Source organism: Echinops telfairi, unplaced genomic scaffold, assembly GCF_000313985.2.
Source record: "Echinops telfairi isolate 266 unplaced genomic scaffold, ASM31398v2 ScPeMD7_17;HRSCAF=63, whole genome shotgun sequence".
NCBI classification, from domain to species: Eukaryota; Metazoa; Chordata; class Mammalia; order Afrosoricida; family Tenrecidae; genus Echinops; species Echinops telfairi.
The window spans coordinates 3,558,260-3,584,059 of record NW_022103914.1 but is presented as its reverse complement, the minus strand read 5'-3'; the positions used below and the strand labels follow the sequence as shown (position 1 = coordinate 3,584,059).

The 25,800-nt window shown below is 52.2% G+C and overlaps 1 protein-coding gene across 1 annotated transcript in view; it reads left to right on the top strand.

The window, feature by feature from the left end:
* Positions 1-25,800, top strand: part of ITGB5 (integrin subunit beta 5) — a 159,664-nt gene that overhangs the window by 62,132 nt on the left and 71,732 nt on the right. The window contains 1 exon segment of the mRNA XM_045287518.1: positions 5,003-5,171. Coding sequence (XP_045143453.1) covers positions 5,003-5,171 — 169 coding nt within the window.

The window sequence follows — 25,800 nt, the reverse complement described above, 5'->3', positions numbered from 1 at the left end:
GTCTCCTCGTGCCCTGGCTTGAAAGTAAGTGTTCCAAGTCATTCTGCTTGCTCCGCAGCTCAGCGAGTCAGTGCTGCTGCTGCGGCAGAAATAAATACCACAAGTGGGCGGCTGTCACAAGCAGAAATTTGTTTTCTCACAGTCTGGGAGACTAGTAGTCTGCACTCGGAGTGCAGGACCTAGGGCAGGGGTCAGCAAACTTTTGAGACCAAGAACCAATTGAAAAATTAACTGAGAGCCATAACTATAGTTTTACAAATGAATGGAACCACCAATATCTGAGTAATATCCTTTAAAAACTTCCAGTTGTACTGCAGAGGCATGTGTATGTACGGAAGGAGCCACATCGGCTCCAGAGCCACCGTTTGCCGACCCGAGGGCTGGGGGAAGGCAGGCCTCTGCGTGGGCTTCGAAGGAAGGTCCCCGTCTCTTCCTAACAGCTGCTCTGAGCAGTCCTCACGTGGCTTCGTGTTCTCTCATCTCTGTCCACTGGGCTGCTTGTTTGAGTCAAGCCACGTGCTACACTGTTCCACATAACAAAGACAGCGTTTCCTGGTGGGGTTACAACCACAGGCATAGAGGTCCGGATTCACCGCACCTATTTTGGGAGGACACCGTTGGGTCCGTAATGCCTGTTTCTTGACTCGTGGCTCCTTCCTGGGCCGGGTGTGCTGGCCTTCCTCCTGGGGGGTGAGTCCGTCTGGGGTCTGTCAGGGTCCCGTGAGCGCAGCCTCTCAGAGATGGTTTCCATCACAGCATCAGATACTCCCGGGCGTGCTGCCACCCTGCAAGACAGTCTGCTTGCTGCTTGCAGGAGCTTCTAGTTTTCACCTTGGGACTCATTTTTAAAAAAAATTAATTATTTTTTGTGTGTTTTTAATTTCCCTCACCGCTGGGGGTGGTGTCGGCGATGGTGGTGTTGGATGATCCAGGCCGGGAACTGAGGGGTTTGTAACACACACAAGGAGGCAGCAACATGCTGGTGGGCAAAGGGAATGAAGCCGTCATGGGATTTTCTCCCACAAGAGTTGGATGCCATCATTTCCTTCATCACGTGGCCCATCAGCATTTCTGGGATACAATCTCACTGAAACCAGATTGCCGCATCTTTCTCCCCCACAGAGTCACCAGGTGGATTTGAACCACCAGCCTCACATAACCACCAGCCTCACATAACCACCAGCCTCACATTGTACCACCGTCCCCAGAAAAGTAGCAGGTTGGGGCTTGCTCCGACGCAGGCCTGGAGTTACCTTTCTGACAGGTGATTCTTCACACTCCCTGCATCTTTCCCAGGCCAGTGACTAGGGTTTTTCAGTTTGTGGTTTGTGACAGGGCAGGGGCCCACCGTGTTGCTCAGGCCTGAGGCTCATGAGTGCTGGGAGGGCCCTGCCGAGCCCGCCCTCAGCCCTCGGGCCTGCACTCCGGTTCTGCTTTGGCCTGCGGCCTGCTCTGACTTCTGAGTGAGCTCATTCAGTTGTGGAATGATTTCCTCTTCCTTTCTGCCCCCTCGGCTTTCCCTTTACAGCTCATAGTTTGGGCTACATATTCAACACTCAGACTCAGATGATTTCCTATCCAGCGTTTCTATTTGTCTAGCGTAAGAAGGGCATTCTTTCTGGGTCAGCGAGGTCTACACTATCATCCTGAAGTGTGGGCACCGTTTTCTCTTCCTGCCTGCCTCTAGGGTCTTAGAATTGGGCTTGCGTTTTATATGCACACCCTCCTTTAGGACCTTTAACCATGTATATTTCATTTTGTGTGCTTCCGAATTACTAAATTAACCTAAAGTTAGTAATTCTCTGTACATGACCCTAAACTAAGGCCCTTCGGGCACAGACATAGCCCCTAGGGTGAGGGTGGGAAGGTCTCTTGGCCTGAGACCCCAGAAACCTGCCTGACACCCCCTGACCTCCCCGGCCCCTCCCCCACCCTGGGTCAAACATCTTGAGGCTACTTAGCGCTTCCAGGTGTTTAAATACCTAGTCACCAGCCACCTCTTGAAGGACGCCTGGTGGCCAGTAGGCTGCCAGCAGCAAGGCCAGTGGTTCAAGACCACCAGCCACTCCACAGGCGGAGGAAGAGGCTGTCTGCTGCTGAACCATTACACGCTCGGTAACCCAAGGGTGTCGTTCGATTCTGCCCCGAGGACTGCTAGGAGGCGGAATCGACTCAGTGGTGGTGGTGGGGGCCCCATCTTATCAATGCCCAATACCAAGACTCACAGGGTCCGCATGAGAGACTTATTTTCCTCCCCCTACGAAATGACTGATGTTGGGCGGGGGAGGGTGTAGTAAACCTGTAATAAACCAACACATGGTCTGATCCCCAATTACTTCATTGTAAGTTTCCACCATCAAACCATGTCAGCCGCCTGCTGTTTGTCGGGGCAACAGGAGAGAAGTTCAAAACCAAACCCACCCGAGCTTTCATTGAGCGGTTCACGGCTATGACTCTTCCATTCTCCTCTCCCCTTCCTCGAGCATCCGGTCTGGGATGGTTCACACACACCTGCAGCCCTAAATCACCAACCGGAGTGGCCCACAGAGCTTAGGGGCTGGGAGGGGCAAAGGGCGGGTGGTGGGTGTGCATACGTGCTTCCTCCTGATCTGTCCATTTGTCAAGGAGCTGCAGTCGGGGCCTCCCCTCAGCCCCTCCTCCAGCTGGAAATGTAATTTCCATGCAGCAATGAAAAGTTTGGGTGGCCCGGCGTGTTGCGTAAGCCCGATCTGGTCTGTGTACGCACAAGGTGTCTGTGAAGATGTTGGAGAAGGAGGGGGGCTATGATACCGGGAAAGGCCGGTTCAGGAAGCTCCTAGCGGCTGCCCTCCATCTGGAGAGGGTGGTGACTTTATGGAAGTGTTCTGGATTATGTGCAGAGCCCTGTGGTTGTGACTTTGGAGGATGGAGCAGGGGCTGTGGGCCCCATAAAGAAATGGAATGGTCTCTTGCAACTAGTCAAAGGTTGGCTCTTGCAGGGAGAGGTGGGGAGCCTGTCCTGACTTGCACTGCCGCAGCTTCTTTGGCAGGGTCCCCCAAGCAGTTGTTCAGCTTGTTTGCCTTCCCGCTGCAAACAGCTTGGCTTGGACTATAAATGCCTTTCCACCCTCTGGGCCTCAGTTAGTGCTTGTTCTTCCCCTTCCATCTGTGAGATGGCTTCTTTAATGCAGCCCCTGCGAGCCTGCAGGGTCTGCTCCTGCAGCTTCCCCAGCTCCGGCTTAGCCAGCTCTCTGCCCTTGCTGGCTGCAGCCTCCCTGTCCTGCTGAGCCCAGGGGCTCTCTGTGCCCCCGGCTGCCTCAGGACTCTTGCCTGTGCTTAGCCCTCTGCCTGGAACACCTCTGTCCTCCGCATTTTCCCGGTGAACCATTCATTCCTGTAACAGTGGCAAGCCTCTCTATTTCATCAGCTATATCACAGCACTGACCTATGAGGCGGAAACCACGAGGACTGCCATTGGGTCTATCTTTGCCCCAGGAGTGGGGTCATTTGGGATCCCCTCTTCAGACTGGAGAGAACACTGCTGGCACAGGGGTTAAGTGCTCAGCTGCGTAACTGAACAGTTGGCGTTTGAGCCAACCAGCTGCTCCACGGTGGAGGGAGGTGGGGTTAGAGATGTGGCAGCCTGGTTCTCTAATGATTTACAGCCTCAGGAACCCTGTGGAGCAGGTCTACACTGTCCCACGGGGTGGCTGGGTGTCTAAACCCACGCAACAATAGTAGGTTTTTCTGCAGACTGAGGGGAATCTCCCAGGATTTCAGGAGGAAGACATGGCCGTGACCTGCTATTGAAGTGCAGTGCTCCCTTCTCAACAAATCTGCAGGGGCCACTGCTCCAGGATTGCTGCTGGGTTGCTTGTAGTTGCTGTCTCTGTACATGGCTCCAGAAACCAGGAGGGCTTCATCGTTTCTACCCATGTAGCACGGCATCACTGACTGGTCCCTCCGGGGTCTGATGTGTGTGTGGGGTCATCAGGAGAGCTGCTCTGAGGTGCCTGGTTCAATGAACCACATGTCACACTTCCCTCAGCTATGCCCCCCTTCTTCAGCCCCTGGAGAGCCTCTCTCTCTCTGCTCTGCCCCGGCTGCATCCACAGCTCTGGTCCCACAGACCTCTCAGGGCGCCCACCACGACTATTTTGTTTTTCCCCCCTAAAATATAAAGATTTCGTTATTTACAAATTTATTTTAACATTTATTTTCCCTTTCTGCCTATTTTTTTTATTAATCATTTTATTGGGGACTCTGGAAAATCTTATAGCAATCCATCATTCAATTGTATTAAACACACTGGTACATATGTTGCCATCAACATTTCCAAAAACATTTTCTTTCTACTTGACCCCTTGGTATCAGCTCTCTTCCTCTCCCCACCCCCCCATGAATCCTTAATCAATTGTATATCATTGTTGTTATTTTGTGTCTTACACTGCCCGTTGTCTCCCTTCACCCACCACCAGGATTCTTTTGTGATGTCTTCCTCTAAACACTACAGCCTACTGTGATCTCCATAGAACATTCTCTCTATGCCAGAGAAATCATTATCCCCACCATGTATGTGTCTAGCCATTCACGGAGCACTTGCTCTATGCTGTCTTGCATAGATATATATGCATATGGTTCAGACCTTTAACAGGCTCAGCTGCTAACTGGAAGGTTGGAGGGTCAAGGACTCAGAGGCTCCTTGGAAGAGAGGTCTAGCAGTCTGCTGCTGACTAGTTAACCACTTCAAACTTGGGAGCACAGTTTTACTGCTGTCACACACTTGTGGTCACCCGGGTCGGAGTCAACTCACCACTGATGGGTGGGGTCTTGCCTGCAGCGGACCCTGGACGTTTGCAGAATAGGGACGGTCTTTATCTTTATGCTCCCGCAGCCGTGTCCCAGGGGCATGTTGTAGGTGCTGCACACATATTGAATGGATCCCAGGGCCTCTGCGAGGGCTTGCTGACACACCATCTAGAGACGGCAATGGAGAAGTGACTCTCCTCTTCTTTCTCTCCAGTTACAAGTTATTTCCAAACTGCGTCCCGTCCTTTGGTTTCCGCCATCTGCTGCCTCTTACAGACAGAGTGGACAGCTTCAACGAGGAAGTGCGCAAACAGAGGGTGTCCCGGAACCGAGATGCCCCCGAGGGGGGCTTTGACGCCATACTCCAGGCTGCTGTCTGCAAGGTAACCTTCCATTCTGGTCCTGCCTCGGGTGTTGGGTCCAGTGAGGGCGCTGGGCTTCCTGCAAGAAGAGGCAGACCTGGGTCACCCTCAGCCTGTGGCTGCCGTCACTGACACGCCCCGCGTGTGCTCTTTCAGTCTCAGGGTGTGGCTGTGTGTGCGCAGCGGCGTCTTTGCCAAAAGACAGCCAGTGGCTCTGTGTTGATGGACTTAGCTTTTCTTTTTTTCCCCTTACCTCTTTCCAGGGGAGGGCAAGGAAATGTCGAGCACTGTGACTAGGCACTTGTACAGTCTCCTGACCTGCGTAGGGCCAACCTTCAAGATCATGCCTGCATCACTGGGCTGGGGCTCCGGCAGAGCTGGGGAGCATCGCGCTGTCATCTCTGGGTGCACGCCTACTGATTGGTTTTCTCTGCATGCTTGTGACCTATGACCCCAGAGGGAGGTCTGAAATGAACTCATGCTTTGAGAGGTCCCGGTGGCAGCAGAGTGTCGAAAGGGAAGGTGGGGAATCACGTACTCCTTACAGAACCTTCTGCTGCCCAAACAAGCCGAGGCCACCACTGCCGGGTAAAAACTTCTGAATTTCCGCCCCAACCGGCCACGCATGTTATCTTTGTAGGCGTTGTGCCACGTTCTCGGGGCTTCGGCAGTTCCAGAGGCCGGTAGGACATCTCCTGTGTGGTTGAGGAGGAGAAATGGGGGCGGAGGCGGTTAGTATTCGGTTTGGAGAGGCGGCCCATCTGAGGCTGCTCACCGCTGGCTAAGTGAAAACTACCCAGTCGCTCCAGTTCGTGGGTCCAGCCTTAGACCTGTAATCTCTGTGCCACGGATTCGCTTTTCCTCTGCTCGGTGGCTTGGCAGGCTGAGAGAACCCCAATGACCAGACTGAGAGGGACAGAAAACCCAAACCAACCCCAGTGCCCCGGGGTCAAGTCTGCCTCTCAGTGATCCGATAGGACAGGGCGGAGCAGCTCCTTAGGGGCTCTGAGCCTGTCCGTGTTCATGGAAGCTAATGGCCACAACTTCCTCCCACTGCGCAGCTGGTGGGTTTGAACCGCTGCCCTCCCAGTTAGTGGCAGAGCACTCAACCAGAGTGCCACCAGGGCTCCTTTTACCCCTGAGCCCCCAAACCCAACCTAACCCAGCCCACTGCATCCAGTCGATTCTGCCTCTGAGCCGCTCTGTCGAGCAGAGAACAATTCCTTAGGGATTCCAAGCCTGTGAATCTTTCAGGGGGCAGGCAGCCTCACCTCTCTCCTGAGGAGGGGTGGGTAGGCTTGAACCACTGAAATTAGTGGCACAATGATCCATCCACTGTGCCCCAGGGCTTCTCCGAGAGGGGTAAAGTGGAAGGAGAAATGTAAAGAAAGCAGAGTTTTCTCCTGCATCTCCTTTTCTTGGACCCTCTGCAGTTTTGCAACCGCTGTCCTGGGGTCCCACCTGGAGAGGAAGGTGGCGGTGGCCCCAGCCAGCATGGCTGCAGTGTGGCTGCTCCCCAGCTGCTGGCCAGAGCCAAGCTGTTGGCTTTAGAGGTCACTAATGCGTCTTAGCATCCCCCAAAAGCTAGGCGGGGCCTGGCTAGAAGCACACAGCTCTGAATCTTCACGAGTTAAGAGTGTAAACTTGCAGCTTCAGGAAGAAAGATGCAAGTAGGTATTGATTGCATGCGGAATTGTCTCCTCGGAAGTCTGACCAGATTGTGCCTCTGGGCCAACCCCAGTGTGCGGGGCAGACCTGAGAGGTCCTGCGACAGGCAGCTTTCTATTTGTTCTTGGAAGAAGGGAGTGGGGTGTAGGGGCGCAGGACATCTTTAAGGCTTTGGAGAAAGAACCCAATGATGGGCCTAGGTACTGCCCAGTTCTGTGACTTCTATTTAAATCGATGAAGCACAATTAACCAGATGAACCCGAACCACGCACCCCACCATCCTGGACCAGGGACAGCGATTCTCCTCCTTTGAAGCCAGATACGAGAAGGGCCCTCAAAAAATTCATGGGGAAATGCCATTATCCTTTAGTGACATTCCCGCCCCCTTCCCAAGCCCCAGGGACTCTTGGAGCCCCTCCACATTGGGAGATCCAAGCGCATGGAGGAGATGCCGGCAGGTTCCCGAAACTCATAGCCTAGCCCTGCCGTGTGAATTCTTGTTGGCAGGGAGGCACGTAGGAAGCATGTACGTCAGCCTCCCTCAGCCAGGTGCGGCTTGTTCTTCCCCGCCGCCCCCCCCCCACGACCCCTGCAACAGGGCACACCTGCCAACCTTACGGATTGCCTAGACGTGTGCGTGCAGCCGGTGAGCCCGCAGCTTCCCTGTGGCCGGCCCTTTCCCCTTGAGCTGCGCTGCCCCTGTGTCTATCATGGCGTGGTGATCTGTGCGACACAAGGTCACCTTGAGCGGGGGTGACTGCACCACAGCTGTCGATAACAAGAAGCCACATTGAGCGGTAGAGCACCCACCCTCCCACGCCACCCCAGCTGGGATGCCGGACGCGGCACCGCCAGCCCTGCGAGCAAAGCCCATGCAGCTCGGAATAGGAGACTGTTTCCCCGGGGAAGGAGGACACTGGAGAGGAAGGGGGAGCACGTGCAGTACAATGCTGTGTCCACCGCCAAACGGGAGAAGGAAAGAGGGAGAGAAGGGGAGGAGACGGAAGAGAAATACCGTAGACTTCCGTGCTATCCGTAGTTGTCTCTGGCAATCGGATTATGCACGCTTTTTCCTTTTTTATTTTTTAAACTAAATGTTCTATGATGACTTTCACGGGTTTAAAATTATATATATATATATTATAATATATATTTATTATCGTGAAATGTTTCAGACAGTCGTGAAAATGCCACCCCCACCCCCGACCCCCGAGCCCATCAGTCACCTTGTCGAAACATTGCTGACCCAGGTCTGATCTCGGTTCATTTGTGTGTACAACCACCCCTGGGCCCCAGGCTTTAGAGCAAATCCGGGTCGCGCCCGTAAGTAACTGACAGTTCGAGGGATAGAGGTTTGGTTTGTTTCTAAGTCGTTGTCCCGGGTTGACAGGCCTGCCATCTCCTGGGCTGGCATAGGGCCCGGCCGGACGCTCTGCTTCCTCTGCCCTCTGCCCTTGGAGAGAGATGGGCGCAGAGAGCAGGCCACAGGGAGCCTTTGTTCCGGCTTCCTTCTCATCCGGCTGCACCCAATATCAAGTCAAGGGATCTGGGGGTCGAGGGTAGTCACGGGACCACCGACTTGAAAGCCGCCCTCTGCTGCCTGCTCGTTGATGCTGGAAAGCTGTTCTCAAATAATGGAAAATGCTTCTGCCCCCGTGTGGGGTCTTGATCTGGACACTCCTGGTGGGGTGCCGGTTGTGAGTCTTTGAGAGGCAGTTGAACCCCTGTCACTCACGTGGGTACTTGGTCCAATGCCGTGTACTGGGCCGAGGCTAGAACATGGATTTCCAAACTTGCTTAGCCTATCAGCCCCTTTCAGAAAAGAGGTCAAAAGAAAACCATTCAGTGCCACCCCACCCTCGGCAATTAAAAACAAAGTGTAGGTATCTGCTTTTGCAGACCCTCTGGGTCATTCCAGTGCCCCCCAGGAAGCGCTGTCACCCACTTTGGGAAATCCTGGTCCAGAAGGAGAGAGCCCACTGCCTTGAATGTTCTGTCTTTACCCTGAAATCTAGTGCCGAGCCTTGACCAGACTGCTGGTTTGCCTCCTCACTGCTTAGACCTGTGCTTCTCAACCTTCCTGATGCCGCCACCCTTTCATACAGTTCCTCCTGTTGTGGGGACCCCCAAACCATAAAATTATTTTCGTTGCTACTTCATCATTTTGCTACTGTTATGAATCAGGTGACCCCTAAAGGGGTTGCAACCGACAGGTGTAGAACCGCTGGCTTAGACGGCCCTCTGGGAGTTCCCTAAGTTGCTTATTCAGAGTTTGTGCAGGTAGAAATCGGGGTGTGTCAAACCAGGGAGAGAGAACGGAGGGTGGGGGCTGGCAGGAACTGTGCATTCCAGGTGTCAGTCATCCCTTGACTGGTCTTTGTGGCTTTCAGGTTGAAGCTGTTTCTTGCATTTGACCTTGGCTGGACACACCCTGGCTTCCTGGATTCTTTGGGCTGCTCGCTCTGGTTGGCCAGAAAATTAGATCTGTGCAGCTCAGCGATCTCCCCATCTGCCTCAGCTTCTAGCACCGGGGCAATTACCCTTCGTGTCCTCTAGGCAGACTGATCCGTTTTAATCCTGATGGGCTGATGCCGCCCTGGTGCTCACTTTTTAAAGCTCTGTGTCTCCCTTCAGAAATAAGTAGGCGTTAGGTCTTGGCGTTAGTGGGGTCCCTGTGCCTCCCAGGGCAGAGCATCCCAACCTAAAGGGAAGACCACAGTCCCAGCGGACACGAGGCATTGGTGACTCCGTGGGGGCAGGCGCCTCTCCTGGCCAGAGGGCTCCATTCCCAGCGAATGCAGCCCTTGCACGGCCACCAGCTGGGAGTCCCTGGGAGGCTGTGTGACGCCGACCGGGTTTCAGTGGAGCTTTCAGACAAACATAGACAAGAATGATCCCCTGTGATACACAAATCAGCCAGGGAAAGCCCTGTGGATCACAATGGTCAGATCCACAGCTGGTCCCAGGGATGGTCCAGGGCTGGGCAGCCTTGAGCTCCATTGTGCATGGGTCACCAGGGACCAAGGCTGACTTAAGAGCAGCTTACAATGACAACCCCCGTGGGCCTGCCACCACCTGTGTACCAGACGTGTGTACAGTCTCTCACACTCACAATAATCTTCTAGTGTGTCGGTGCCGGATTGCATTAGTGGGGAGGAGAAGCAGGTCTGTGGGATTCGGAAGCCCACGCCCTTTCCATTAGCCGATGCCGGGTGCTGTGGGAAGCCGCATCCAAGCTGTGTAAGAAGAGGAGTCCCGAGCTGCTCAGCCACCTCTTCAGCTTCCTGTGGGGGCCACTTGTCCTCTCTGGCCTCTGCGTGCTCCTCCAGAGAGCACAAGAGGATCTCCAGGACTCCTTCCTGCTCTGTGGCTAGTGCTGCTTCTCACAGAGGGCTTGGTCCCAGCCATGCCCTTGCTCACTGTCGGTGTCGTTTGCGTTTTGGCTCGGAGCCTCGGGTCCAGCAGTGCCACTGTGGATACCGTAAAGCGTGCCAAATTGTCCAGCTGTTGACATCAGGCACCACTCAGCGAGGCTCGCCCCATGCCCTCCCTGCCCCAGCCTCTCACAGTGTTCATTTGGTACCTTTTGACTCGTCACCTGATTCTTTCCGACCTCAGACATGTGTTGTCTTGTTTCTTTTCCCCTAGCCTGGGCGGAGAAACTTAGGAAGTGGTGCTTGCACCGTGGGGTGTGTGTTGGGCCCTCTGAGGGAGAAAGAGGAGGCTGTCTGCTCCCACTAAAATTGACCGTCTCAGAACCGCCAGGAAGCAGTTCTGCTTTGCCCAGTAGGGTAGCTGTGAGTCACAATCAAGTGATGGCAAGAGGTTGAGTGTGAGATCCTTGCCAAAGGCAGCCATGGCCCCATCATGTCTCTCAAAGGTCTCCTCCAACTCCCTGGCTTGTTTGTCTGTTTCAGCGTGGACGAGCTGCTTCTGTTAGAAGATTACATCCCAACATCCCGGCCTGCCAGTCCCTTCCTGCTTATTCTGCAGCTGCCAGATCCTTGTCCGATGTTTCATTGCGTGTCCCTGTGGCCGGCCGCGATGGGGGGTGTGGGTGTGCAGCCCCGCCCGCAGTTCCCTGCCCACACAGAGTTGTGGTCGGAGGTAGTGAGGTTCTCCTGCGCTGGCAAATGTGCGTTTAGAGTCAGCGGCTGCTCCGGGCCCTGGCTCTGGGCCCTGGGCCTGGGCCCTTCCTGGCTCTGCTCTCTGCCTGTGAACTGAGCCGGGGGACAGCTGCTCTGAACTGGTGGGAACTGGCTGAGTGACAGTCGGCGAGACACTTTGGGAATTAGCGTTTATTTCCGCTAGTCCATAGGCTTCCAGACCTATTTGTACTTACCACCTCCTTTCCAGAAAAATTTTAAAAAATTCATAGACTCCACGCTGGTAATTAAAAACCTCTTTGCTGTAGCCCATCCTCCAGGATAAAGTGTAGGTATCTGCTTCTGCAGCCCATCCCGTTGTCCCAGGGCCCCCAGGGCATAGTATCGCCACTCTATTAAGCCCTGCTCTTGTGGAAACGGTCATGCGTGGACGCTTCTTCCCCTGCTTTGGAAGTGGCTGCTCGCTTGACTGATGACTGTGGGGCATTATCCCCGGAACGGTGCAGAGACGCTTCTGAAGGCTGAGTCTGTATCTCCATACCTGAGGATTCACGGCAGTGTTTCAGCTGTGGTCCCTGGCTCGAGTCAGCTCTGAGCACAACAGAACGGCACGCTGACCAGCGCTGTGTTGTCCGAGCGCTCTCTGGTGCTGGAGTGCGTCGTGCGATGTGTCCAAAGTCAGTGGTGGACTGAAATCTGAGATCTGCAGGGTGCTCTCTGGTTGATTTTCAGAAGCGGATTCCCGGGACTTTCTTCCCAGTTTCTCTTGTGCTGGAAGTTCCACTGAAACGTATTCCCCTCGGACAGCCCTGCTGGTGTTTGAAACACCAGCGCTGCGGCGTCTAGCTCCACAGCAACACAGAAGCCCCCACAGAATGACGGACAGCCAGGCAGAGGTGGGGCATTTCAAGTGAAACCCTGAGAAACCGCACCCTCTGCTCTGGGGTCCAGTTCCACTCTCAGCGACACCCCGTAAGACAGCAGGTCTGCTCCAGGGGTTTGGGGGCCTGTGACTCTGCTGAAGCAGACAGCCCCCAGCCCCGTGGACAGGTTGTCAAGGATCACAAACTGCGGACCCCACCGCGCTGCACTACCAGGGCTTGCTTTTCAAGTGAGGAGTTCGTAGCTGATTGAGATTCCATTTGGTAAAGAGAGGAAGGGAAAGAGGGGGTTGTTCTGGCTTAGCTCCCTGCCAGCCTCCCCCTTTGACGTCTGTATTTCAGCCACAGTAACCCCGAGTCTTTTCTTCGGACTTATGCGAGGCCCTTTGCACACACCATTTCCTCTGCTTAGATATTTCTCCCCGGGTCCTTTCTGTTTCGGACCCCAGGTTCATTGTGCAATGCTGGACAAGGAGGACGCCTGCCTGTTTGGCCCTTTGTCTAGGTCAGAGCCCTGGGCACCAGGTCCCGGGCCACATCTATCAGAGTGTCCTTCTGTTTTTAGTTGGGGACACTGCCTGAGTGATGCCTACCTCTGCTTTGAGGTGGGAGGCTTCCTGGGGGCCAGCTTCTGTCTTTTCTCAGCTCACCGTGTAGTCCAGCCCTGAGCTCACTGCCTGGCCCCTACAGGCCCTGGTTCCACCTCTGGGGAATAAACCAACGTGCTTTAATCATTGATGGGTGCCTTTGGGCTTTGGGGACTGGAGCAATCCCCAGGCCTTCCTGGTTCCAAGCCCTCCACCCTTCCATGGTCCGTTCCTGTGCAGAGCGCTCCCTGCACATCCCTGAAAACAGATGCACGGTTCCTGGCCAGAACGTTCCAATTGAGAGAGATGAAAAAAGAAGTCTTTAATCAAAAGCATTTGCTTTGAACTTGCATGAATGTACATGAAGCAACCTGCGCGTAAACATTAGATCAGATCCCACGGCATGATGGAGAGTTAACCATTTCCTCTTCAAAGAGATGGAGAACACTTTGTGGTTCAGCCTCGCCTCCTCCCCAGCTTGTCTTCCGTTCACACCAAGCCCCTCCCTGGAGTCCAGTGCTGGGTTTGGGTGCTCGGCACGATGCCTTCTCCCCAAGGAAAAGTCACACACACTTCACTTGGACACTCAGGTGAGCCGCGGGACAGAGTTGTTGCTGGTTCTGTTGTTGTTTTGAAGGTTTTCATTGCAAAGTCTGGTGGAAGCAGGGAAACCAGGGAACTCATGTATTGAGCTGTTTACTGTTCTAAAGGACTGGCACGTCAGCATGATCCAGGCTGCATGCGCCTCCTGTGCTGTGCTGCAGGTCAGGAACTCGGTCCCCACGCTCTGACCCACTGTGGGATTGTGGGGTCTGCCTGCCGGCTGTCAGGCCCACCCCCCTCCTTCCTCCTCTCCTCCCCGCCCCTCTCTAGGTGCTTGTCTGAAAGGTAAATGCCCAGACGTACCGACTGTGTGCTCTCAGGGCCTCCTTTAGGTGCTGTGGCAGACACGCAAGGGGACTTCCAAAAGAATGCACCTTTCCCCAGAGCCCTTTGACGCCCCGTAGGTCGCACTTCCCGTCTCTGTGACCATCACCCTCACTTGAAGATAGATGCGGTGGACAAGAATCGCAGGCCTCAGGCAGACCAGCTCCTTAGGACCTAGGGCCTGAGTGACCAGCCACAGGCTTCCTACTTGGTCTCTCTGCCTCCCCTGTGGCCGGTGAGGTCTGATGCCAACAATGCTATCGATTCTCCCCAAGCTTTTTTGGGAGTCAGGCTCTGTGCCAAGCATCGAATGGGGCTTATTCGCTTGTGCCTTTGAAGGTGGTTTACTGTTTCCTTTTAACGAGGAGAGGCGCCTGGGGAGAAGGAGTGACTTCCTGCGGTATCGGAGCTAGAAACAGAGCCAGAGAGAGAAACTGGATCCGCACGCCTGCCTCCACCACTGGGGTGCTTCACCTTTAGTTAGAGCATGTGCTGTCTTTTGAAGTCACAAACTCACAGCCATCGAATCAATGCCAACTCAGAGCGACCCTATAGGGCAGGGTAGAACTGCTGCCGTGACTTTTCAAGACGCTTCACTCTTTACGGCGCCCCGTCTTTCTCCCTGAAGTCACCAAGGAGCAGAAGGGTGGGAAGTGCGTGCTTCCCCAGCGAGATAAGCCAGGTGCCCTCCAGCCAACTTGGATTCATGGAGACCCCTGTGGGTGTCAGTCTAAGACTGGGCCTGATGGGGATCTTCTTCCCTGGCTGATCTTCAGAAGGATTTTCCTCTGAGGGGCTTGCAGGTGGACTCAAACCATTGACCTTTTGGTTAGCAGTCTAGTATCTTAACTCGGCACCATCCAGGGACTCCAAAGAGAGCCATGTTTTAGCCTAACGGGCTGTGTTCCTGGACTGCCCCCGGGTTTCACCATTTTCCAGAGAGTCCGTCGTGAACGTTGTCTCTGCATCAGCAAGCCTAGCTCAGCCACGCCAACCCATGTTCCCACAGACAGACCCCACCTCTGTTGGGTTTCTTTCTTTCTTTTTTTAATCATTTCATTGGGGGCACATACAACTCTTATCATAATCCATACATACGTACATCAATTGTGTAAAGCACAGTTGTACATTCATTGCCCTCATCATTCTCAAAACATTTGCTCTCCACTTAAGCCCCCGGCATCAGCTCCTCATTTTCCCTCCTCCCTCCTCCCTCCCCCTCCCTCATGAACCCTTGATAATTTATACATTATTATTTTGTCATATCTTACACTGTCCAACATCTCCCTTCACTTTTTTTTTTTTGAGAGCCAAGTTTTTCACTCATTCACTTCTTGCATTCCAACTATTCTTCAAGGGCTTTCTTGGCCTGAGATTTTTGGTCATAACATTTCCTCCCAAGTGACAAATCAGTGACCGACGGCTCTATGGGGTTCCTCAGCCTGTCAGTGTCACAGACCCCACGCCCCTGTTATCATCCTCACTCTGAGCTTGGGTGATTGGGTGTTCAGCGCAGGGAGCCGCCGCCACCTTGACATACGTGGGGTCATCACATTTGGAGGCCAGTACACAAAGGTCAGCTTGGGGCCTGTTACTGGCCTAGGCATCCAGTTAACGTTGCGCAGGCTGGCCAGTGTGCAGATGGGGCAAGAACCCACGGATGGACGTCCAACAAGGCCAGGTCTGTTTCCAGTCGATCCAGCTGGTCGACTAGTCGGCACCCAGCTGTGCCGGGTTCGGCAGCTTCCTGGATTCCACAGATGGAGGTGGTCCTCAGCACCTCTCGTGAAACAGTGCGAAGGGCCCCTACACCTCCAGGGCCAATGCCTCCCTGAGGTGGCTCTGTGGCCTCCACCGCCTCCTCACTCAGTGCTGACAACTCGGTGAAAGAGGCACACACCTGTGTTTTCCGACACCTGAAAGTGACATCAGCTTTTCTGTGACCCCTGTTAAAGTGTCAGACTCTCCCCTGCACGGCCCAGACCCCGGGCCCCCAGGCATGCCCCCGAGTCCGCCCTTTTCATTCGTGGGCTGTGCTGTGGCCCATGTGTGCAAACACATTCACCTGAAATGGATCCGGGCCGTTCAGGCTTAATAGGAGCCAGCTGGGAGATTCAGCGGCCAAGCACAGCATGTGTGTTCCAGGCTAATGCCGAGCTCAGGAGGGCTGCACGCCTGGCCTGCTCTCCTCTGCGTGTCAGACCACTCCCGGGGAACGGTCCGCCTCCGGGGCTGATGTTGCCAGCCAAGAGAGCCACGGGGCTGCCCGGATGGTTCGGGGCATTAGAAACCACATCCTCGGAGGGTTGGCTAAAGATTGACTGGGAAGAGAGATACCCAGGGGGGAATGCCTGACTCATCTCAGAGACCGGGAGCAAGGGGGGAACCCCTGCTCTGGCCGTTCCAAGGGATGAAACAGGAGAGCCACAGGGAAGCAGGGTTGGGTGCCAGGTGAGCATTTTCGAGTGTGGAAGGGAGAACATGCCCTGACAGCATAGTTATGCACTAGGCTGCTCACCACAGAGTCAACAGTTTGAAGCCACCAGCCGCCCCTGTTTTGTTGGTTTGTATGTTGATCGGTATATGAAATCCAGGGTGGGTGACTCTGTAGAGAGAGGGACACGAGTAAGGGTTCCCTGGGAGTCTGGTGGGGGAGGTTGGGGGAAATAGAGATCTAACAGCAGCAAAAGAAAATATTGTAAAATTGATTCTTGGTATGATTGAGCTACGTTGTATGATATTTGGATTGTGAGCCAGTACAACTATTTAGCTCGGTAGATAGATAGGAAAAAAGAGCGGCAGTGTCAGAAATGCACAGGGCCAGTTCTCCTGTGTCCCATAGGCCTCTGCGTTGGAATTGACTGGGTGGCAGCGAGTTTGGGCTTGGGTTTACTCTCTCCTCTAATTGCCCCTTCCGGTCTGTGGTTTGGAACCCCCGGGTGGTGCAAACAGCTAACGTGCTAGTCTGCTGCAGAAAAGGTCGGAGGTTCAAACCCAGCAGACGCACCTTGGAAGAAAGGCCTGGTGATCTACTACTGGAAACCCAGCCACTGAAAACCCAGCTGAGCTCCGCCGCGCACTGACCCCCACGGGGCCGCCGTGAGGCAGCAGCATCTCGGGGGCAGCTGGTTTCACTGGTCTCTGTGGCGTCCGGCAGCGCCCCCTCCGAGCTGCGTCTGTGTCTGGCCGCCATGAGCGGGGAGCTGTGCCACAGACGTTCCTTCTGTCTGCCGAGCACCTTACACTGGTGCCTGGCTCCTGTAGGCTTCCCCAGGCACCCACCTTGCCATGTGGGTCAGAGCCCTAGAGGAAGCTGCTCAGGGGTAGCCGGGGGAAGCCTGAGGAGCCGGATAGAAAGATGGGAGCCTGCTGTTGGCGCCCTAGGGTGACTTCCTACCTTGGCAGAGCTTGCGGCATTTAGTGTGACTCCTTCCACCCCAGTATCCGTGTCCACAGAAGGGAGGCTCGGACCTTCAGACTAGAGAGACCAAGGCCTCTGACCTGTTCCTCTTTGTTTCTCTCCTTCCCCAAGTGCAAGGCTCTCCAGGCCAGGGGTTAGAGGTAAAGGAGGCAGCGAGTCCGTCTGGGGGAAGCCAAAAGGCAATTAAATTTTTTTCTCAAAGAATGGAAAGTCCTGACCCCCCGGCCTGCATCTCCTGGCCCCCAGTCGCCATGTCTCCATCTCACCGAGACTCGCATCCTTTGTGCTGACCCCAGACCTGCGCTGCCCAGATCCGCCCAGCAGCCACCCTGCACCAACTGCCCTGGCTCCTCCCTCTGTCAGCTTGTCTTCGAGAGCCCCTCGCCCCACTCATGACCTCTGCTTACATTCCCCTTGTTCCGTCAGAGCTCGGCCAGATGACAGATGACGAGGACTCGGATGAGGCCAGCTTCTCCTTCAGCTGCCCCTCTCATGCGCCCCATGGACATAAATTTAAAAGAAGATGTTTGTGAGATTCCAAACTATATTACGAAGTTGATGGGAGTGTGGATGGACGCCCTCTAGGTGTTGCGGGGAGGATTGGGTTGCAGTGTGTGCAATGTGGTGTTGTCGGTTTGTGCCCCACATTGGCTTTCTTTCTCGAGCATCCAGTCTATGCCAAGGGCTGGGCTCTTGTGACCCAGGGTTTGGGCTCTCTAGCCTTCCCTGTCTTTCACTGACTCACCGTTCCTGCTGCTCTTGAGGACAAAGTTGAGGTTTGGCCCCCCAATTCTCCACTGAGTTTCCTTTCTAAGAAAGGCATCTCCTGCCCCAGCCCTGGTGGGACCCGGGCTCACAAAACTAGGGGGGTTTCCATGGACCCGACCACTTCCAGGTAACGCTGGCCACCTCTGGAGCTGTGCCCAAGATCTGGATGACCAGCAAAAGAGAGCCGAGGGGCTGGGTGGAGAGTGCTGCTGTGGAAGCCATGACCAGTGAGGGTGGCTGACGGTTAGCCAGGAGGGAGTGCGGCTGGACGGGACTCCGGGCTGTTGGAGATGACAGTCACAGCTCCCCTTCCACCCACTGCTCCTGCTAGGTGTCCAAAGGCCACCGTGGATTTCTTTTCCCATAGGTTGCCACCCCCTCCCGTCACCTGCTCACCACATGAGCAGGTAGAATAAAAATGGGTCATGAAACACATCCCGAGAAAGACAAATCCAGGGTCTCTCGACAGGGCATGGGCTAGACCCACTGTCAGAAATGGGGGAACCTGGGGGAGGAGTTTACTTGGGAGTCACAGGGAGGGGGGTGCTGAGTCAGCTTTCACACAGGTTGAGGTCATTCATGAGTCATCCAAGTGGATCCGTGAACCTGGATAATCTCCAGGTTGCATTTGGACTTGCATAGCTGTAGTCAGAGCGGCAGGAGAGATCAGACAAAGTCCCATGAGCCCAGGTTCAGGCAGCTCAGCGGAAGCCCTGGCCAGCTACAGAGACCACAAGAGCGAGGCCTGAGGGAGACTGGGGGGCTGGGGTAGCTCTCAACCTGTGCTTTGCAGGATTACCTGCCTCAGACCCAGGTGACCAGCACCTCAGCCTGGTTACACCAGAACCTCTGGGCATCGGACAGGGCAGGCCGAGGGCCACTGTCTTAGAGAGTGGAGAGCCCATGTGCAGGGAGAGGCCAGGTTTTAAAGAACTGGAGGTTGGGGCAGTTACTTTTAGAGGGGGTTAACCTCCCAGCCGCAATTAATCATAAAAACACAAAAGAGAGAGAGAGATGGAGTCGCAGGAACAAGAGGCTCACTCTAAGTGGCCCTTGAGTGGATTTTTAGACACGTGGGAAGGAACCAGAGAAGAGGGAGACTGGTGGAACACATTCTCCAGAGACGGTGGGATTTGCAGGCTCTCCTCAGGGAGCGAGGAATTGCCTTTCCTTTGGGACAGTAAGAGTGGAAGGGAGACCAGGAAGACGGGCTGGGCTCTTTGAGGCGGAGAGGAGGGTCCACCACCACAAGGCCTCCCAGAGACATGGCAGCAGACATGTGAGCCCTAGCGTGGACAGGGAGGGAAGTCCCGTGGCACGTCTTTCTCGGACATCTGTCTCCCGGGGCAGAGTGGGAACTGGCAGGTGGAGGTGGAAGCTGACCTTGTGAATGTGGTAGAGTTTTCCCATGACCCAATGAGCAAAGAGAAGTCAAGGGTTTGCAGGTGCGGGTGAGGCAGCAGCGGACTTCATGCTTCCTCCTCCTCCTCCTCCTCCTCCTCCTCCTCTTCCTCCTGTTTCCACTTCTCCCACCTTGGGCATCTTCATCGGAGGGCGGACCTCTGCCACATTTCATCTAAGTAAAGTATCTTCAATTTTGTTTTTACTCAGAGGCCTGGAGAAAAGTCTAGCTAAACAAATGGGGTTTTTTTACCCTTTAAAAAATGGTTTCATCTTACATTTTAGAAAATGTAATTAAGTAGAAAGGCGGTGGATACCACCCCAAACCTCAAAGGTAAGCTTGATGTGCCTCTGAATGACAGATGGGAGTACCGTGGTTTAACTCCAGGGGAATGGTGATCAGAGTAGCTAGTGATTTCTTAACTGTTTCCTGCATTCCAGGTACCAAGCTGGGTGGGTGCTCCAGGTGTGTCATTTGGTTTAATCCTCTCAGCAACCTGATCGACAGGTGCTGTAATTATCTCTGTTTTATAGATGAGAGGCTGCTGAGCCAGGGGAAAGATTAATGCCCAAAGTGCAAAATGACAAGATGGGGCGGACGGGGTATTCAATCCGGATTTGCCAGACACCTGAGCCCAAGACACCACCTTTACATCAAAGGATCTATGTATAAGTGGTACAAGGGTGGGTCAGAAAATATCGCTACTAGGATGCTAGTTTCTGTATGCATGCTTCTATTCCCAGCAACACATGTCTGAGCGTGTCTGTCCCTGCAGTCGGTAGATGGCTGCAGGCAAGTTCAGTAACACCCTTGTCTCAGTCTTCTGAGGGTGTCCAAAACAAGACAAAACAAGTCCAGTCTAAACAGTGTCTTCTGAAGGGATCTGCTGGGCCGGTGAGAAGCAAGGTACAGAGAGAGACAGCTCATAAGTTGATGGCAGATGTTTGGGGTACTAAATGGGGTGATCTTGGTAGGTTTTCTCAAAGGATGATCATGGAGCTTAGGAGGGAGAAGTTTTAAGAAAATTGAAAATTGCTTTGGTGAGAAAAATTGAGCTGGGGAAGTGTTTTTCCATTACGACAGGCGCCTGCTAATTCTCAGGAGGTAGCAAGTCTTACACCCCGACCCTAGAGCCCTGATTCTTGCCCCTTCAGACTTCTTTTTGGTCCCCAAACTCAAAGAACATTCCAGAGGAACACATTTGGAGGCCCTTGAAGTTTCCAAAGCTGCTGTTTTGACGTGGTATACCGACCTAGATGGAGGCTGTGTTGAGAAATAGCTTCATGTTGTGATGTTTCTGTTTAAGAAAGGTTTCTGTGGTCCCCTTGGCTTCTGCCTTGCTCACACAAACGTTATACAGCTCCTTCAACACTAGAACATTCCTGAAGGGCACCCCACTCTGCAAGCCAGCCTCCTGTCCAAAGGCCTACAGTCTTCCTTGTTCTGTGGGCTGAGGCTCACGGCTCTGCCTCAGGTCTCAGCGCTGGTCCTGTGCCGCCTCTCCACGCGAGGGTCTTAGATGCGCTTCACTTCCGATTCTTTAGTCTCTCTTCCTTCTTCTGGAAAGACTCATTTTATACTCGGTACAGTGGCAACACTTATATCAGAATTTCACACACCCTATGCCTGCCCTCTGGCTACCGCCACCCCCCTCACCCCCCCCAGCCCCCAGCTCCAAATCCTTTGGTGGCAAAGACAAGGCATTCCGAGTCATTTCACTTCACCAGGGCTTGCTGTCCAGAGTCCATCAGCATTATATAAGAGTTGACGCAGGGAAGCAACAAAGCCCACACGTGGAAGCAGCACACCAACCCTTGTGATCACTAGGTGCTGACTGGATTAGGTACCGGGCATCAGAAGACCCAAAACAAGCAATCATATCGATGCGAACAAGGGGGGTTGGAGTGGAGACCCAAAGCCCAATTAGAGATCCCTTCACAGAAGGGCCACAAGGATGGGCCGAGCCAGCCAGGGTGCAGTATAGCACTGACAAGACAACATTCCTCTAGTTCTTTAATGCTTCAAGGTCCCCCCCCCTCTCCCCACCCACTATCATGACCCCAGTTCTAGCTTACAAATCTGGGTAGACCAGAGCATGTACACTTGTACAGGTAAGAGCTCTGAACACATGGAATCCAGGACAAGTAACCCCCCTGAGGACCAATAATGAGAGTAGTGATACCATGAGGGTGGGGGATGTGTAAGTCGGGTAGACTAGAGAAACAAATTCATAGACACTGGTGTGTATAAGAGAGAGTTTTATATAAAGGCTAATTGTACATGAAGAAAGTATCCCAACCCAGTCCAGTCTAAGCCCACAAGTCTGATAGTAACCCATATGTCCGATATCGATCTATAAAGTCCTCTTCAGACTCACGAAACACATATACGATGATGCTGAATGCAGGAAGATCACAGGCTAGTGGGTGGAAAGTCTTTGGATCCAGTGGTGTTGTAAGCATCTCAGCTCTGGCAGGAGTCTCCATGTGGCTTCTCCAGCACCCAAGGCTACATCAGGGTAGGTCCATGTGTCTTCTCAGGGATGTCTTACAGGGAAGCAGTCTTGTCAGTAGTGAGTCTCCAAGGGAGTGAGCAGAGTGAGACAGTGTCTCCCTCCTCTAAGGAAGAAATACTTTCCCAGAATCCTCAGGGGAAGGCCACGCCCACAGAGGCCTCATTGGCTGTGACTAGACTCCACCCCTTCACTCTTAATCCTCTCAAGTCCCAAACTGACACCAGATTATGTAACTACCACAGGGGAGAAGGGGGAGAAAGGGGGCACCAATTGCAATGATCGACATACAACACCCACCCCCCACCCCAGGGGACAAAGAACAGAAACATGGGTGAAGGGAGACAGCAGTGGTGTAAGATATGAAAATAAAAATAATAAATTATCAAGGTTTCAGGAGGGTACAAGGGTGGGGGGGGAAGAGGAGCTGATACCAAGGGTTCAAGTAGAAAGAAAATGCTTTGGAAATGATGTCAATATATGTACAAATATGCTTGATACAATTGATGTATGGATTGTTATAAGAGCTGCAAGAGCCCCCAATAAAATGATTTAAAATTTAAAAAATGTAAGGAGTTGTAATTCCCCCCCTCCCCAACTTTGCCAGCTTTATTTACTGGTCTTTGTGGTTTGTGTGTTCCTTGCCATTTGTGCAGGTGTGAAATAGTATCTCGTTACAGTTCTGTTGTGTGCCTCTCTGCAGTCTGACGATCAGGAACATTCTTTAATACACTTGTTGGCTGCCTGCCGAATGTCCTCTCTTGGCAAAGTGTCTGTGCATGTCCTTTGCTCATTTAAAACATTTGCTTGTCTTTTGTGGTTGAGATGTTTGTTATGTATACTTTAGAAATTAGACCCTTATTAGATGTTGCCACATATTTTTTCCCATCCTGTAGGTTTTTTGGTTTTTTTTTCTTTCTCCCTTCTTGGTAGAAGTCTTTTATTTTTTTCAAATGTCTTTTTTTTAATTAAAAGATCATTTTAGTAGGGGATCTAACAACTAACAATCCATACATCAGTTGTATCAAACATATTTGTATATATGTTGCCATCATTCTTTTCTAGACATTTGGTTTCTATTGAGCCCTTGGTATCAAGTAAAAGTCTTTTGAATAGCATAAGTCTTTGAATTTTAGGAGGCCCAAGCTATCTAATTTGTGTTGTGTCATTTGTATATTTTTAGTTTTATTTGACAGGCTATTTATGCTGGAAATTAAGTCCTGTAGCTTTGATTCTATGTTATCATCCAGGAACTTTGTGGTTTTAGTGTTAACATTAAGCTCTTTGATCTATTTTGAGTTAGTTTTTGTGCATGGTTTGAGGCATGGATACAGTTTCATTTTCCTGCAAATGAATATCCAATATCTCTCTTTTTTCTTTCCAGTTGTGATTTCTTTAACTTTTTTTTTTTTAAACATTTTATTAGGGGCTCATACAACTGTTATCACAATCCATACACACATCAATTGTGTAAAGTGCATTTGTACATCATTTCTCAAAACATTTTCTCTCCACTTAAACCCCTGACATTAGGTCCTCATTTTCCCCCTCCCTCCCCGCTCCCCCCACTTCTTTAACTTTTTAACAAATTGCCCAACTGCCTTTTCTAAGTTCTATTCCATTTTACACCGAGGAATATTGGTGGAAAATAGCACCTATGGCAATCAGTTTTAAATTACTGAATGATCTTTCAAAGCCAGCATTGAAACCCGCAGTGGTATATTGAAACTGCTCATTGGTGTTCCTTTCAAATGTGAAGGTTCCCATTTCTCCCCAACCCCATCAGCATTTGTGCTGGCCAGTCAAATGTTAGTCATTCTCATAGGTGTGCAAGGAGCCCCAGTGGTATAGGGGTTATGCAGCGAGCTGCTAACTGCAGGGGTTGCCGTTCAAATCCACCAGCTGTCCTGAGGAAGAAAAATGAAACTATTTTCATTTTTACACCTGTCAAGATTTCACATCTTAGACACCGGAAAGGGCAGTTCTACCTTTATTCTATCGGGCCACTCTGAGACGGAACTGACTCTAGGCCGTGGGTTGAGTTTTACACGTGTGCAGTGGCATTCCATTGCAGTGGTTTCAATTAAGGCAAGGTTCTAAAACTGTCCTATTAACAATTCTTAACAGTCCCTTTATAAGATGGGCCTCATACATCAAACAGTGAGAGGCGATGAGGAGACGTTGCTAATGGTTCTGCAGTTGTGATTATAATTCTCCCTTCTTAGTCTCTTGTAGGGCTCAATACCGGTCATGACTTCTCTCTAAGCTTCGCAACACTGCACACAGCAGAATCATCTGCATGTGGTTGTTGCTAAGGGCCGCCGGGTGGGTTCCGACCTAGACAACCGAATGAAACACTGTCCGCTCCAGCACCATCTTGAGCCCATTGTGACGGGCACGGTGTCACTTCATCTTGCCGAGGGCCTTCCTCTTTACCGTAATTGAAGACGCGAGGCTGAGAGAGAGGAAGTGCTTGGCAGAGAGGAGCAGAGATTTGACCTTGGCCTTGTCTGTGCTGGGGTTCATAGACTCTGGCCCCCACAACATACTCTATTTTGTATATCAGTGTTTTGCTTTTTATAAAAATGTCTTATATACTACTATTGCTCACTACTATGTCCATGGTTACACAAGTTTACCCTTCAAAAACTAGGAGCTCTTCTGTCCGAGCCAGCAGTAAGGACCACTGTTTCCAATGAAAATACTCCATGCAAGCACAGCGGGCGAAAGCCCGAGCCCCAACCATCTGTCTGGACTGACTGCACACCCTGACTCCCTGAGCCCAGCCTCTGCACCACTCTGGTTAACGTCATTTGTAGAGCAAGAGGCCACTGCAGAGAAAGCAGGGCTGTGGTTGTTCTTTTGAAGGTGCCACTCCTGCACATGCCGGTTGTTAAGGAGCCTTCCTCTACTCCTCAGGCAGTGTCTTCTCCAAATCCCGTAGTCCAGTTTTTTTGATTATTGCTCAGCAGATAGAGTGAGTACTGTGGTGAAAGGCTGTCACCCTGGAGCACACCTTTCCTGATTTTAAAGCAGGCAGTATCCCCTTGTTGTATTTAAAGTATTGCCTCTGGATCTATGCACAAGCGCCCCATGAGTACAGCTAAGTGTGCTAGTCCCAGTCTTCGCCATGTCATCCAAACCTTATTATGATCCACACAGTCGAGTGCCTTGGCACGGTCAGTGAAACGCAGGGAAGCGTCTTTCTGTCCTTCCTCTTTTCAGCCAAGACTCAGCTGCCAATGGCAATACTATGCCTTGTTTCCCATATCCTCTTCTGATTCTAGCTTGAATTTGCAACAGCTCCCTGTGGATGTGCTAATGCAGTCTTTTTGAATTATCTTCAGCAAAATTTTACTTATGTGTGATATTAATGATATCGTTAGATAGTGTATATGGATCTCTTCGAGTTAATGTGGAGCCCTGGTGGTGTAGTGGTTAGATTCAGGCTGCCATCTGCATGATCGGCAGTTCTCTGCTGGAGAAAGACTGGGGTTTCTACTCCCATAAACAAGTACAGCCTCAGAAACCCACCAGTGGGGTCGTTGCTATGAGTGAGCGTTGACTCGGTGGCAGTGAGAGTGTTCTAATCAATTGGTCAGGCGGCTGTTGTCCACGGGTCTTGGTATAGACTAGTGACCACTTCCAGGGCTGCATCCACTGTTGAAACAGTTCCGCTGGCGTCATGCCAATTCCCGAAGGCTTCTTCTTTGGCTGTTCCTTCTGTGTATCTTGGACTTCTTCCTTTAGCACCACCAGTTCTTTGCCACGCGCTACTTCCTGAAATGGTTGAGTGTCAAATACTTCTTTTCGGTACAGTGACTCTGTATTCCTTCCACTTTTGGCATCATTCAAAATTTAGCCTACAGGATCCTTCCATAGTCCCTGCATAGGCCTGTTGTTGTTTGGCTGAAAGATGATCTCTGGGAGTGCGTTCAGATCCAGGTGTGAAGGGTGTTTAAGGGCTACTGTCTTAAGGGTTCCACCAGGCTTGATCAGACCAGTAAGTCTGGTCTTTTATATGATATTGAATTTTGTTCTACATTCTCCCCCGCACTGTCTGGGACCTTCTATTGTGTCCTGATCAGAGTGGTGGGTAATGGTCGTCAGACATGATCTTCTGGTCTAGGGCTAGTGGAGGCTCTTGTCCATTAGTCTAGTGGACTAACGGTTTCTTTGAGTCTTGGATTTTCTTCACGCTTCTTGGCTCGATGCGAAGAGACTGATCGTCATATGTTGGCTGGTTGCTCAACATATGACTTAAAACCTCAGTCACTGCTTCCCAAAATAGGATGTAGACCATTGGCTTTAAAGGACCATGTGAGTCCATTGATGTCTCTGTCCCCTGGAACTTTGGTCCTAAACTCTCAAGCCCAAT